The following is a 14,038-nucleotide window of genomic DNA, read 5'->3' on the forward strand; positions in this document are numbered from 1 at the left end:
CGATTGGTCGACCGGTATTCAAACACTTTTAACCACCAAATTCAAATTTAGAACAAAGACGTTAGTGAATTTATTTATAAACAACTCTTAAGATGAATCATCTCAACGGTCCTGGAGCGAATAATGGAAAGTGAGAAAGGTCAAATCGCGTTTTAATGAAAGACGCGGTAGCAACGCATTGCAATATGGCAACATAATTTTCAAATTACCTAACCTTGTATTTGGACATTTTCGTCACTACTTGAACTTTCGTGAACTTTTCCAATTTGTAATTATATCGGGATACGGATAGTATCGTCTTATTCATTATTTTCTATTACCATTTTATGAGTGGGTGATGATTTTTGGCTCAACCGGAAGTCGTTATAGGTGGGTCCTGGCAACGGTCGTTCATGATTGTACTTCAGATGAACTTGGTTTTACCTTTTATGGAACGAAGTCGAAAATGGAAATGTTGAGTTGATTCCATACAAGAATTTCGCCTGGGACTGCTGGGAGTCTCCCTCGAATCGTTTTTTCAACGGATACAATCTAACGATTCGAAATGTTTATTTTTTATTCAATCATATTCACCTTCGTAATTCTTTTAGAAGTGAAAATCTTCTAAATCCAAATTCCTAGTTCTATTAGAATTTTTGAGGGAAATAATTTTGTATTTTCAATTTTATTTTTCACTTTGTTTGAAACTTCATCATTTTCAGAAACAGCTGCGCGTATAGGTACCTACTATTCAATATTCAACCCTTTAGAAATACCCGTATACGATTTCTGAAAGCATATTTACCTATATACAGCTGTTATTGGATAATTACAGAAGGCAGCTGTATTCTGCTTTCCGCCTCATTTCATTAATCCGAACTAAATGAGAAAGCTAAACGATACGTTTGTAAAATGAGCACAATTTTATTATAAGAATGTTGGAATGTACACAATTTTAACTGTCTATCTTCAGTATCTTCTTATTTCTGAAAGTGACAAAAATGGAGAATGAGAATTGATAGTATCGATACTGTATTCTTATTAATTGAAGTATTCATGGATTATTAATAATTGAAATCAAGGAAATACTGGACTTTTTTATTTTCGAAAAAGAGATAACTCTTGATTATGGAGGGCAGCCTACACTACATACTCTTTTTTGTCTTTTTTATCTCTGGTTGCAGCTGAACCACCCAAAATCAACTGACACTGACAGTAGGATTGACAGTTGAAGCAAATTTTAGGTTAATCCAAACAAAAATGATAACATGAGAGGTTTTCACTGTTTTTACTGTTTTATTGCATTGCAGACACTAGGTACTTTGAAATAAAAGCAATTTCTTCATCTTGAAGAAGATGGAATATGACTTTGAAAAAATTTGTCGTGTTTGCTTGGTTAAAAGTGACGAGATGATGTCTCTTTTCAAAGTTAACGTTTCAAGAAAAATTATGGCTTGTGCTTCAGTACAGGTATAATGATTGCTGATATACAAAATGAATAAATTATTGATGAATTTATTTTATAAGGTATGGCCGAATGATGAATTACCCGCACAGATCTGCAACAAATGCTGTGCAAAGTTACATGTAGCTTTCCAGTTCAAAAAACTCTGTGAAAAGTCTGATTCGAAATTGCGGACTTATATTGCTGAGAATGGGCGAATGAAATCAAACAAAAAGCAAATTCAATCAAGTGATTCGCGTCAGCATTCTGTTAATAATCAAGGAATGCTGAATAAGCAGTTGGAAGGATTAAACAAACACCAAGATGTGCATCAGGAGCAATTGCAGCACCATACGCTAGATACTATGCATGCCCAGAACAACTGCAGGTTTGTTGAATGTAGTGATATTGTTGATGTTTATGTTCAAGATTCATCATACGTTCAGAATGGTCAACCCATACAAGGATCTTTAGGTCCTATGAACAACTTCAACACAGCTCAACCCACAATTCAAGCTCCATTGCAAATCGGAAACTACAATGTATCCAATGTTGTTTATAGTAATTCCTATCCAATCACTTTACAGCCACCTCCTTTAATGCATAACCAGGTAGGGCTTGAGTTGTTAAATGGATTGTATTCTCCTATTATCTACATTCTCTATTCTAGATGCTCACCTCAATTCCTATGCAACCAATACAACAAGAAACACCACCAAATATTCAACAAATTCCAGGGCAAGCAGCACCTTCAAAAAAAGAAACAACCACTGAAAATAATTCAATTGAAGCCAATTCAGATAAAATGAAAAATGAAAAAAACTCAGACAATCCTAACCAGTGTCCAGTCTGCTTAAAGATATTTCTGAATTCAACTAAGAAGAACAGGCATATGAAAATACACTCGAAAACAGATATGCCATATAAATGTTCAGTTTGTAGTAAAGAATTTACGCATGGCGGTAATTATAAAATTCATATGAGGATGCATAATAATGAGAGGCCATTCAAATGTACAATGTGTCCAAAAGGATTTGTGCAAGCCCAAGACTTGGAAAAGCATATGAGAACACATACAGGTGAGTGAAATCATTTTTCCCACATATGAATGTAAATTGTGAAATTATAGAATTTTGAATTGGTTTTTCAAAATCTTCTTCTCAATTTTCTAGGTGAAAGACCACACAAATGTCCTATGTGTTGGAAAGCTTTCTCTGCAGGATCAAATTTAATAGCACATATAAGAACCCACACTGGGGAACGTCCATATGTGTGCTGTGTTTGCTCAAAGGCTTTCTGCCAATCGAATGAATTAACAAAGCACATGAGGACACACACAGGTGAAAAATCTCATAGGTGTGATATATGCAACAAAGGTAATTTCAGTATACTGAATTTTATTGTTATATGTATGAAAAAATTCTATGTTTTTCAGGTTTCAATGGGTCCAGCACACTAATTGTCCATAAAAGGTCACACACAGGTGAAAAACCCTTCATGTGCAAAGTTTGCAGCAAGTCATTCTCACAATCAAGTTGTCTCTCAGCACATTTGAAACGTTATGGGGAATCGAAATACCCTTGTGATTTGTGCAACGTGTCTTTCCACTCGGAAAAAGTGTTACAAGAACATGAGAAAACTGAAGAACATAATTCGAAACTTTTCAAGTGCCAATCCTACAGTAAACATGTAGTTTCTGCACAAAGTGGATTTGACAAACATGTTATAAGTGAACATATTGATACTTTGAGTATAACTGGTAGCTAACTGTAAGCTAAGACATGTTGGAGAAAAAGTTTTTTATAGAAAGTGAAATTATAATCATTTTTGATTACTTGTGGGATATATCAGAAAGATATACTGAAGATATTGTATACTTGAATGTTTTAATGTATTTTTCAAGAAAATGCAAATGTAAAAATTGCTAAGTGATATGAATAAAGAATGGAGTAAAATAATTGCCTGCCTCTCAATTCAATAAGTACAAATGAAAAAAAAAAAAACAATTCAATGAAAATCCCTTATTCTCACCAAAAACGTTAAACCATTGTGCATATATAGACTAGGTATGTTCGCCTGCTTCTTTATATTCAAATCAAAGCCTCTCTTTGTAGAGTCCCTTTTCCAACATTTTAAGACGAGGCGATTTTTTAATACTCTATTACTTTCGTATTCGCATCCACCATTTTTTTCTGAGTATATCGAGAATTTCTCAGAAAGATATTAAATTCAGATTCCTTCTTTATGGCTAAAAACATCGATGAATGAATTCGATCTGCCCAATTTTCCATAAAATAATTATAAAAAATGTAAGTAGAAATTCTTGAATTTCTCAAAAGTTTCTATACACAACATAATATGACAGATATTTTGATAACAAAAAAAGAAAGGAGTTAGAGGAGTTTGCCAAAAAATTTTTGTTGACGAATCAATATTTATTCATCATTCATGAAAAAATCGATTTTTTGACATATTTATGCAAATAATGAAGTCTTTTCTTCAGTTTGATTCTCGTCATATTATCATTTTTTTTCCTGATTAGAACTTTCATGTAGTAATTTATACATGTCTGCTTTCAACTTCATTTTCTTCTTACGATTATTCATCTTCTTCAGTTCAGTGGCTATTGAAAGAGCGAATAATTCATCTTCATCTCGTAATGATTCTTCAACAACACCAGAAACAAAAATATCATCATCTCTCGTTCTGTTTTTATCGAAAAACTGGCGTGTACTCAATTTATCCATAATCCTATCATATTCGGTATTTGCCTTAGGTGATCCTCTTATTGAATCAACACCTTGATAGTGACACTCGCTTACTAATGATCTAGAGGATGAATAACACTCCTCTTTCAATGGATTCGTAGTTTCGTTGAAAATACCCTTGGAAAATCTGCTTGACATCTGGGTGTGCGAATATTTCCTGAAATTGGTTGGAAACTAAATCGAATTATGAGGAGATAAATGTTTTTGAATATTTTTCAAAAACTATTCACCTTTTGAAGACGTGACCTTCAAGAAACGACAATTTCTCGAACAAATACCATTTTCGTCCATCTGGATAAGCTTTCCTGTATTTTCTCTCCCTGCCATATTTTTCTCTCAAGATTTTCCATCTGTTCACGCATTCAGAAACTGCAAAAATTCCTTTTTTTATTCACCTTGTGACTGAGTAACTATTGGAAATTCGTAGGATGCTTATAAGTTTTATCTGGACGTTAATTGAAAATATATATGCCCTTATGAGCAATTTCATTTCTGATTTACCTGGTATTCCAATCTCTTTAGCCAGTTTCTTCCAAGTCTTCAATTTCAAGTCGTGATTCTTCGCTTCCTTGTGTTTTCGATCGTAAAGAATTGTATTTACGCGAATTTTTTCTATCAAAGTGTCTAGGTTCAGCTCATTTCGATAATTTCCATCATTTGGAACATCTAGAATCATATACTATGCAAAGACTGTTGGAAATATTGATATCATTTCTAGTGAAGAGAAGATTTATTGTAGGAGTCCAAGTATCTATCGATAAAGTGAAAGGCATAGTAACAATATTCAAACAGAAAATAAAATGGACATATAAATATAGTGATTGAAATGTCATCTAAGAATCTTATTATAAATGGTTGAAGATTTTCACCTGATTCACTTGAGGCACTTGAATTGCTATCTTCTTTTTGGTTGACGGCAGAACTACAAGAAGGTCTCCTTAAAAAAAAAAGATGAGTGTATGAAACTTTCGAATTTTGAAGTGATAATATCCATCAATCATAAATACAAATCTTCTAATTTAAGAAGATCCGATTAGTTTTAACACTTCTGCCTTAACCATACCTGCATCTCATGCTGACTGATTTCAAAAACTGCATTTCGTCCAAATACGATGGATAAGTTTTTTCCTCTGCACTCTTGCTGCAAAATTTGAGGAACTCCTGCTTCAAGGTGTCCCAGAACTGCTGTAGATCCCTGCCTGAAAACGAGAGAATTATTACGGAATGAAACTATAGAAAGTAATGGTTATCCCTGCTTGAAACGTTGAATACTTGTGCGATGGCCCTCCAAGCCTGATCCTTCTTCGTGGCATCATGGAAATCGGAAACCGATTTATCGTATAGCAGCGGACAATTCCTGATCAGCGCTATAATTTCCATTTCATTTCCCTCCAATCCATTTGCACCGTCTATTTCTGCGAATTGAACGAATAATGTGATTTATAATCCATATTTTTTTTTCGGCGTTTGGATATTTTTACCTAGTTCTTCTGCTAAATGACGGATATGTTCTGGAATGCTGTTCGATTGTTGGGTCGTTTTTCTGGACGAATCTGTTCGATTGGTTTCCGATGAATGAGACATTTCACTAGGCAATTTTGACGTTTTTTCGGGACAAATCGGATGACAATTCTTAGAAATTTGAATGATCGGAAAATTGAGTTGGCAGTTTATAGGTTTGGTCAATAATTTACAGAAAGAGACACTTGGCATCGGATCTGAAGAAACACCATCAGGAATTTTCTCAGTTTATCTAGGATTTCATGCTTCCATCTTCAAAATACAAATATTTAGAAGCTCCTTTAGCTCTTAGTACCAATAGAATCATTCTGAGTGTGATAAATTCAAAATTTATGGACGATTGGAAAAAATCATCTTTCTGAGAGGAGTGGCATAAAAAATGGGCTTTATACCCCCAATTATTGTTATGAACTGGGACCCTGTTCATTGAATGGAAGGTTACACGACGCTTCGATTAGGGTATAATCAACGATTGTTCCCAAGTGGAATGCAAGTTAATTGAGTTACGGTTTCAATGGCCACAATGAACTCCCGCTAAAGGGTTCTTCGACTTATGAATGTCGGAGATATTTTCAGTGTCATAAAATCTGTCGCTCCTCTTGGGGTTATGACAAATCTATTGGTATGAGTATGAGGGTGATTCCACTCAATTATTGCAATGGAAACATTGGTAAGTCCAAATTATATGAAGGAATCGACCTAGACAAAAATTATTCTCAGATTCTCGCAGTTAACGTGTTAAAAAATTTTAGTGATGCCCAATTATTTCGATCAAAAATAAGAGAGTGGAATGAACTCTACCAATGAAATAGGGGAGACTAGGGAGCATTGATACATGGGGAGGCTTGATACAGGCTTATATCCGCGATCTGTAGCCGTTTTCAAAAGTAGTGTACTAGTGAACACTATTCTTTGGCAGAGGGCATTGCGTGACGTTAATCTGTAAGGCTAACAGTAGTTTGTTTGTGAAATATTCAACGAAGAGTGTTTCGAGGTGAGAAATTGTAAGTTTTTACTCAAGTTACCTAAGGGTTTTATGATCATGCATTAATTCTTCGGCATAAACAAACATTTCACTGGGAAATATGCATAAAACTACTCAATTTACAGTTTTATTCGCTTTTCAAAATATATGAGAATAAGATGAAAACATAAATCACTTTAAAAATTGCTTTCAGGGAGGTTTGAGACATTTGTCGTGGGGAGGCCTGATACATGTATCATCTTCAAAAAATATTCCGTAGCTAGTTGGATAGGTCTACATGAAGGCGTTTTCACCACCAACATATCAAAGGGATTTTTAACAACTGGAATTTATCCGTACAATCCCCATGTATTAACGAGGCCGACTTCTCGTGTGACTAACCGACCATTTCCTGATTTTTCTACACCTATGGGACCAAAGCAAGCCAGTATCATTGCTGACCTACCTTCTGATCTAAATAATCCTCTCGATTACTCTCCCAGTACATCGTATCAATCCTCCCATATGTGGGGAGGCTTGAGACAGTTTGCATGTTTTTGTGTTCAACGTTCTGTACAGAATAAGAAGTTTATGTTTTGAGACTTCTATATTTATTTTGTTGAACGATTAATTGAAGAATTATATAATATAAAAAAAGTCCTGTTTCTTCATATAATTCAGTTTCCAGAATAAAGATTCCAAAAAACGTATCAACCCTCCCCAGTCTCCCCTACCTAGGAATTCAAACAAAGACAACATAAAGAAGAAAATGCTATGCCCATTCTCATTAGAGGCTCTTTTTGAGGCGTCTATGTCCTGTAAGGAATCCACAAAGGAGGTCTCGTTAGGTAACAAGCAATCTTTTGGTATGAGCCATTCTCTCAAGATTCTACCAGAGTTATCTCTTTCAGTTTTCTACTTTTCCTGAAGCTATTTCTTGTCGTAACAGACCTTGCATTTTGTCCTTTTTCGTTGGGTTTCATTCAGTACTCTCAAATTATCTTAGAATATCCCTGTACAGTGTATATGGTTTATTTTTGATGGAAAATGAAAATTTTGATGATCACAATCCCCCCGCAACCTTGACACAGGATTAATCCTGCTACTGTCGATTTCCTATTCATCTCCCACATTATCTTATCCAAAAAACGAAACGGAGGGATACACGGGGGAGTTTTGACAAGATCCGCAAGGGGCGCTGAATAGGGCAGAACTGGCTGCCGGGCAAACCCTGCTGCAGTATTTGGCCGGATCTCGACTTGCTTGCGCCCCGCGAGGATTCACCCCATGCGTTCGCATTAACCCCTACCTGTAGTGCCAGTGCTGTTCCAAGAAAACGTGATGTTTCCCACCTTCTGCTGCGTGCTGGACCGCGTCTTCGCTCATCTCAAGCGGGGGATGAATGGAAGGAGCTAAGAAAGGTACTTTTCATCAACTTTTCCAAAGTGGCACTGACAAAATTTCTCAAATTCTCGGTTAAGCGCTGGTTACACGAAGTTGCTCTCGAAGATTGGGCTTGTGTGGATTTTTCAATGAACATTACAAGGTTTTTCTTAGAAAATGAATGTAATAAACTCAATGAATTCAACTTTTTCATTAACAGAGAAAGCAATGTTGCTAACACTTTATATTCTGAACCCCTCTTGTTTCCTCCATCACCGAACATCTTCCGCTTGGAAGAGGAGGAATGCATTGTCACTATCAGGGTCTGAATAAAAACCCAAAACTCGCTAATGAAGATGTCCAAAACTGTGGGGCGTGCCCCCTCAGGGGGCGTGAGTTGTATAATATAAAATTACATGGTCCCTGAAGATTTATGGAATATGGAAAGATGGGGGGAAGCGTTCAGATCGAAGAACCCTTTGTTTTTTAGTCTCGATGGAAATTCTTTCTCTATCTGAATTAGGCCTGAATAATTCCTTGGGGAGATGTTGATTTACTGTCGTGTTTTGTTGCTGGATATTTGTTTTATGACGCTTTAACAGCCCTGTGGGAAGAGGAAGCAGTATCTGCTTGATAATATCAGGGGAAGATTTAGTTACTATTGTTTTATGGTTCTTCTGCCAACTCTAATCCGATGACGCTCGGAGTGGAAGAAAATCTGCGACAACTGTGAGCAGAACTACAGGAATTTTTCGAATTGATGCTTATATTGAATAATATTTCACCCACTAGAACTGAATTTCAATTATTCATCGAATTTTCTTGGAATTGCCTTTAAAACACACTTGAATTTTTTTTTTATTTCATTCTATTTCGTCAACACAAGCTCTTAACACTATGGGAAAGAGATTTTGGAGTAATCTAATATAACCTGCTCCTTCACCATTTTGCAACCAAGGCATGTATTGTAATTGTATAGCTCCAGATGGATTTTTGTCAACTGGTATGGTATGATCAACTTCCTAATTCAACTACGTTTGGATATTGGTGATGAATTGAGAATTTTGGAAATATTTCACAAGATAAATGGAGCCTATTCTGCTTATGAAAATATTCCATATATTTTTCTAGATTCTTCAATTCTTTTACTCTAGAACTGTATTTTCTCTAGGTATTTGAATGAAAAAGTGTCCAAAATTGAATTTTGTTGGAACTTTCAATTTCTAGATTGCAACAAGTTCATTTTCTAACAATCTCTGACGTGAAGAACTGAGAATATGGCAAAAATCGATATGAATCACTCCATATTCTATTGAATTATGGTAATTCTTGAATGTAAAGATTGTTCAATAACAAAATCAATAAAATGAGATTAATTTTGTGACTCTTCGATATGAATTATCTCGTTTAAAAATGCCTCATGAAGGATGACCTTCATTTTTCGCTCAGTATCTGAAAAAATTTGATATTTTCTTGTTTCAAGAACCATTCACCACAAAATCGAAGCATTTTTGAGTGAATTATGTTTGAAATACAAGAATTTTAATATTAAAAACGAAAATAAATGGTAGAAGATTAAAACTACCATTTCAATAATAATGAATGAAAGCTCACTTGATAATCGAACATTGTGTTTTGCATAATTTCCAGAAGCTAGAAGAAAGAAAATTTTGGATTAATTGATTAGACATGTACTTATATTAATTTTCATAACCATGACAAACTGCCCTGAAATAATTTCACCCTATATTCCAGAAATTTGACACAGACAGATGAATTCGACTTCACTGAGATAATTATCGTTATAAAACTGGGGTAAATTTAAAACATGTTCAGACACCTACACAAATACCTCAAAAACTAAGTGAAAACGTCTGAATCCATAGTGGATTGAAACGTTATTTTTATTACCTTCGTGGTTTTCTACCGTGCTTCGTGTTAGTTTTATGACCAAAAACAGAAGCTTACCTCGCTGCCTCGATGGAATCTTCAGGTATAGGAAATAGAAACTAAATCAGCATTCATTTTACGAGTCTTCCCCAGAGGAAATGATGAAAAAGTGACGGCTTTCGTTCGAAAGAAATAGTGAACGAGAATGAAGGCGGAAATTCAATTTAAAGGATATTATCGAGATCTATTTTGAGCTGCAGAATTATGACTGATAAAAAGCTGATAAAAGTGATATCTCTTTACTCAGTTTCAACAGAATACTTCTGATATGTATCAACAAGGTTTACGCCTATGGGACTGGTAGCATTGATCTACAGAGTGAGTAAAAAGTAACATAAAATTCATAGCTTTGGTGGGTATTCACAATTTTGTAGAAAAGTAAATTTTTGTTTTCCACTACGCAACTTTTTATGTACAATCGAGGACTTTGTCATGCTCCTCTGAATACTGCAAAATTGATATGTTATATTCCATATCCTTTTTAATGAGATTCCCCCAATTCTGGCTTGACTTGATCACAATATCTGTGAATATTTCGACGGATTGAAACATTGGTTTGACAATGAAATGCGAATTTCTGCGTTCATCGCTAACCTTCCCATTTTGTATCGATTTGAGGCTAGTCTGATGCTATGAAAAGGTTATTGAAGATAACTTCAGAACTTCCACAATAATCAAGATTGTAGCTCATCTCCTTTATATAAAAAGGATAGCCTTAATTATGTTGCGGGAGTTGTAGAGGAAACTACTTTATGTGAGTGAATTTTCATCGATTTGGTATAAAATTTCTTCCGCTTCCTTAACCTCCGACATTTACGTGGAAGCCTTAACACCGGCTGTTTCTTAGTTATGTTCGAAGATTATATCCTAAGTTCACGATCTGAAAATTATACGAGGTGTAAACATTTGAGGGGTGATTCCTTGTCCGAAATTAGTGTGTATTTTTCATATGAATTTTTTTAAGCCACTCTCACTTAGATCTGCATCTAAGTGAGAGCTGCCTTCATAAAGATGACACCTGAAAAACCAGAAAGTTGACAGGAACAAAATTGAGCAGACAATAATCTATGGGCGTGTTACGAATCGTAACACATCGTATTGTAAATATTCATCCCTCACAAGAATTTGCAAACCTCATACTTGTGAGAAATGTGTATCATTCATTGCTCGAATGTCAGCCATAAAAATTTATTAAAACATTTCTAATCATGTATCTAGATATAGATATCATAGTTTCATAGATATGAAACTCTTGAAGTGAAAACACGAATGTAAGAAATGACTGAGGCAAAACTCCGACTATGGAATTAACTTTGGGAAAAAGTCCGAAACTTAATTTCCCAACTGAACTCCGAATGGTTTTCAGCACGCTAGATCTACGCGTATCCCAGAATGAGATACGAGTAGACATTAGATTTCCATGCTCAGAATAAGTTTGGAGGATAATAAGTTCGTTAAGGAGCCGAATTAAAATTCATGCTGATGTCCTCGCTGATCTCAAGTCCACTTTATTATCTCCCAATGTTCTGGATTAAAAACGCTAGAGAGATGCCAGAAAGAAAGAAAAATTGCCACCGAAGAAGTCACTGCTTCAGAACGTGTGTCTGGCGTAAAAAGAAATCAAGTAGCTAGGTTCTGAGTTTGAAAATATTGCCTTGGTTTTACCCATAGACATAGAGATCTCTAAGTCTGTGGTTTTACCTTACCATTTTGTGATCTATTGAAGTGTGAAACTAAACATGCTGTGAGAAGAGCAAGAAACATTAATTATTGAGGCTCACTTGACGAAGCCGGACCATTATAAACTAAAGATTGAAGAGTCTACGTGTATTTTATTAGATCAAAATAATAATTTGGCAAATTGTTCGGTAGGAATAGATCATATCTGGATTAATTTACTGAAAAAGAAACTGTCAAATTAAATGAATCAACGTTTCTATGCAGTCTCTGTTTCTATGTATCGACAATTAATGTCAACCACAGAAGTTTTTGGTTATAATCTGACAGGTCATGAAGCTGAATTTGAAAGGAAATTTAGTAACCAAAAGTGATTTCGTCGACAACCAATATTCTAGAAGCACTCTTGACGCAATTCGATGGTATAATTTCCGAGGAATTTTTTCGCGAAGCTCAGTACCTATCTGCAGTAAGAAGCCAAAAAGCCCAACTGGGTAGAAAACCTGACAGGTTCAGTGAAAAGGAACTGAGCGAATCCACGGATATTGGAAAACCGTTCAGCAAACCGTGGATGGAAATTGACCGCCTAAACGAACGTCCTAAGGACGTTGGATAAGAGAAATCAGGAATTGACTTTTATGCGGATGAGAAAAAGGAAACCGACCTAGGAAATCAGATGCACAGACGATTCGGCGAAGGTTCTGTGCTATTGAGGCCGAAGGAATTGCTGTGGAACTTTGAGCAATCGTGAAAATGGCAAGAAAGATGTAGGATGTGTTGTTTTGAGAGCTGTGGTTTCTGGATTCGAGAAATGGAAGCCGAACTTGATCTATCATTTTTATGGGTTGAAGTGGAATGATTTGGTTGGCGTTGTGAACCTTTCTGAGAGGTGGGTAATGTTTTCATCCCTTGTGTTTGAGTAAATGTGCATAGCTTCAACAACAGCTTCTCATTTTTTGAAAAGAATGCTATATATCATTATTATTATATTAGATACTTTTATCGTTGACTGAAAAGCATCGAATGAAAGTGTTCCATCTCAGATGTGACTTTCATGGAACTTCTTGGAAAATGACATGAGCTAATTTCGTCAGATACTTATCGTAGCAAAACCTCGGAGCACAAGATCCCCACCATATCCTGTTAGAGTAGTGGGTGGAAGTAATTCATTGTGCATCCTCATCCATGTTCCTTGATGTGGAAAATAAACGATTTTGGTCCTTTTCAAATGATCAAATTCGAATATAATTTTTTAGTGCCAACCAATTCGAATCCAAAGAATACACGGCTCATCGATAGTTGGAGATATTTTATTGTGTAAATGGAAAAAATATGTATCTTCGGAAAACATCGAGCAGTTTATTTCGGTAGACTTATAGGAGAATTCCGAAAATGTTTCGATGGATTTCCAATAGAAAATAGATGAGAGATTTCCAGAAAATTCATCGAAAAAATGTGGCAACGCTGATTCGGACCGTTTCCCATGGAATGCTGAATATGTGTGGGCAGCATAGGTGGGGCTATGTATGTCCTATCAAGGAAGCAGTTGGTTTGGAGCCAGATGATGAATGTTCGTCTACTTGGCAACAATTTCCCGGATCCTTTATTATCCGGAGTAAACTTTCGGTACGTAATGTTCAAGGATTTTATGCAGTCATTCCTTCTTCGTTGATTGATGACAGTAATAATGAATACGGTGTTCTGTGAGCTAGTGAAGTGCTCCAATTTTCTGATAGCTCTCATAAATTTGAAGACCTTTATACTGTTTTCTTCTGAAGAGAACGAATAGTAACTATTTAAAACGAAATATTGGTGACATAGGAAAGGAAAACAGTGATATGACTTGTTGTTCAAGTAGAATCGCCAGGGAAAAGGGCAGATTTGGTTGATGTCCCAAGAGATTCCTGTTTTATCCTCTTACCCAAGAGCTGAAGTTTAAATTCAGCTCAGACTATGTTATATCAAGTGTTGCCTTATTTTAATACTCAGTAGAGCTCGTAAAACTCATCCTAGAAATAATGCTAATCGAAGTCATTGTTTTCCTCCGGCGAAAGAAACTTTTTTAATGCAGCAGTGGTTCAAAAAACACATAACTATTGTCGCAACTCCGACAACACATAACCCCTTAAAGTTCGCACCATAAAGTATCGTTTTCTCGGCACATAATCGCCATTTCATCCCCCTGAACTTAAACTGTTCAGCTGTGAACTCACATATTTATGTTTGGCCGATAGCCCATCGTTGTACAGCGACATTTACTGTGACAACTCGCCATTGAGAGAAGTTGTAACTACAGCACAAGCCGCAAGACAGAATTTACGACCGATGGTGTATTTGTGCGAGAAAACTGCG

General features: G+C 35.7%; 3 protein-coding genes across 6 annotated transcripts in view; 2 read left to right on the top strand and 1 right to left on the bottom strand.

Annotated features, from left to right (window-relative positions):
* The first annotated feature begins 1,205 nt into the window (after window positions 1-1,205).
* LOC123312146 (zinc finger protein 239-like) lies at window positions 1,206-3,382 on the top strand. Of its 2 annotated transcripts, none has more exons than XM_044896397.1 (5): window positions 1,206-1,449; window positions 1,507-2,034; window positions 2,094-2,502; window positions 2,596-2,799; window positions 2,859-3,382. In XM_044896397.1, the coding sequence occupies exons 1-5, from the start codon at window positions 1,336-1,338 to the stop codon at window positions 3,188-3,190; spliced, it is 1,587 nt and encodes a 528-aa protein (XP_044752332.1). In that variant the 5' UTR covers window positions 1,206-1,335; the 3' UTR covers window positions 3,191-3,382. The 2 variants fall into 2 exon arrangements, with proteins under 2 accessions (XP_044752332.1, XP_044752333.1); XM_044896398.1 differs by lacking the exon at window positions 1,206-1,449 and having other exon boundaries at window positions 1,670-1,811; window positions 1,870-2,034.
* Window positions 3,383-3,873: 491 nt separating this feature from the next.
* Window positions 3,874-5,832, bottom strand: LOC123311625. Of its 3 annotated transcripts, none has more exons than XM_044895682.1 (7): window positions 5,673-5,832; window positions 5,448-5,606; window positions 5,255-5,390; window positions 5,061-5,128; window positions 4,693-4,857; window positions 4,422-4,560; window positions 3,874-4,348 (listed from the first exon to the last, which is right to left on the bottom strand). In XM_044895682.1, the coding sequence occupies exons 1-7, from the start codon at window positions 5,773-5,775 to the stop codon at window positions 3,946-3,948; spliced, it is 1,173 nt and encodes a 390-aa protein (XP_044751617.1). In that variant the 5' UTR covers window positions 5,776-5,832; the 3' UTR covers window positions 3,874-3,945. The 3 variants fall into 3 exon arrangements, with proteins under 3 accessions (XP_044751617.1, XP_044751619.1, XP_044751618.1); XM_044895684.1 differs by having other exon boundaries at window positions 4,133-4,329; XM_044895683.1 differs by having other exon boundaries at window positions 4,133-4,365.
* A 2,024-nt stretch (window positions 5,833-7,856) lies between these two features.
* Window positions 7,857-14,038, top strand: part of LOC123312205 (dipeptidyl peptidase 4) — a 50,936-nt gene continuing 44,754 nt past the window's right edge. Inside the window, exon 1 of the mRNA XM_044896499.1 lies at window positions 7,857-8,097. The gene's annotated coding sequence lies outside the window, so the exon portion shown is untranslated. The remainder of the gene's footprint in view (window positions 8,098-14,038) is intronic.

Source organism: Coccinella septempunctata, chromosome 4 (genome assembly GCF_907165205.1).
Source record: "Coccinella septempunctata chromosome 4, icCocSept1.1, whole genome shotgun sequence".
Classification (NCBI taxonomy): Eukaryota; Metazoa; Arthropoda; class Insecta; order Coleoptera; family Coccinellidae; genus Coccinella; species Coccinella septempunctata.

Coding starts and splice junctions, on each gene's coding strand:
- LOC123311625 (XM_044895682.1), bottom strand. CDS start 5,775: ATGTCTCATTCATCGGAAACCAATCGAACAGATTCGTCCAGAAAAACG. Junction 5,129..5,254: donor TCAGTCAGCATGAGATGCAG/GTATGGTTAAGG, acceptor TTTTTTTTTAAG/GAGACCTTCTTGTAGTTCTG. Junction 4,561..4,692: donor TAAAGAGATTGGAATACCAG/GTAAATCAGAAA, acceptor GAATTTTTGCAG/TTTCTGAATGCGTGAACAGA.
- LOC123312146 (XM_044896397.1), top strand. CDS start 1,336: ATGGAATATGACTTTGAAAAAATTTGTCGTGTTTGCTTGGTTAAAAGT. Junction 1,450..1,506: donor TGGCTTGTGCTTCAGTACAG/GTATAATGATTG, acceptor TTATTTTATAAG/GTATGGCCGAATGATGAATT. Junction 2,800..2,858: donor GTGTGATATATGCAACAAAG/GTAATTTCAGTA, acceptor TATGTTTTTCAG/GTTTCAATGGGTCCAGCACA.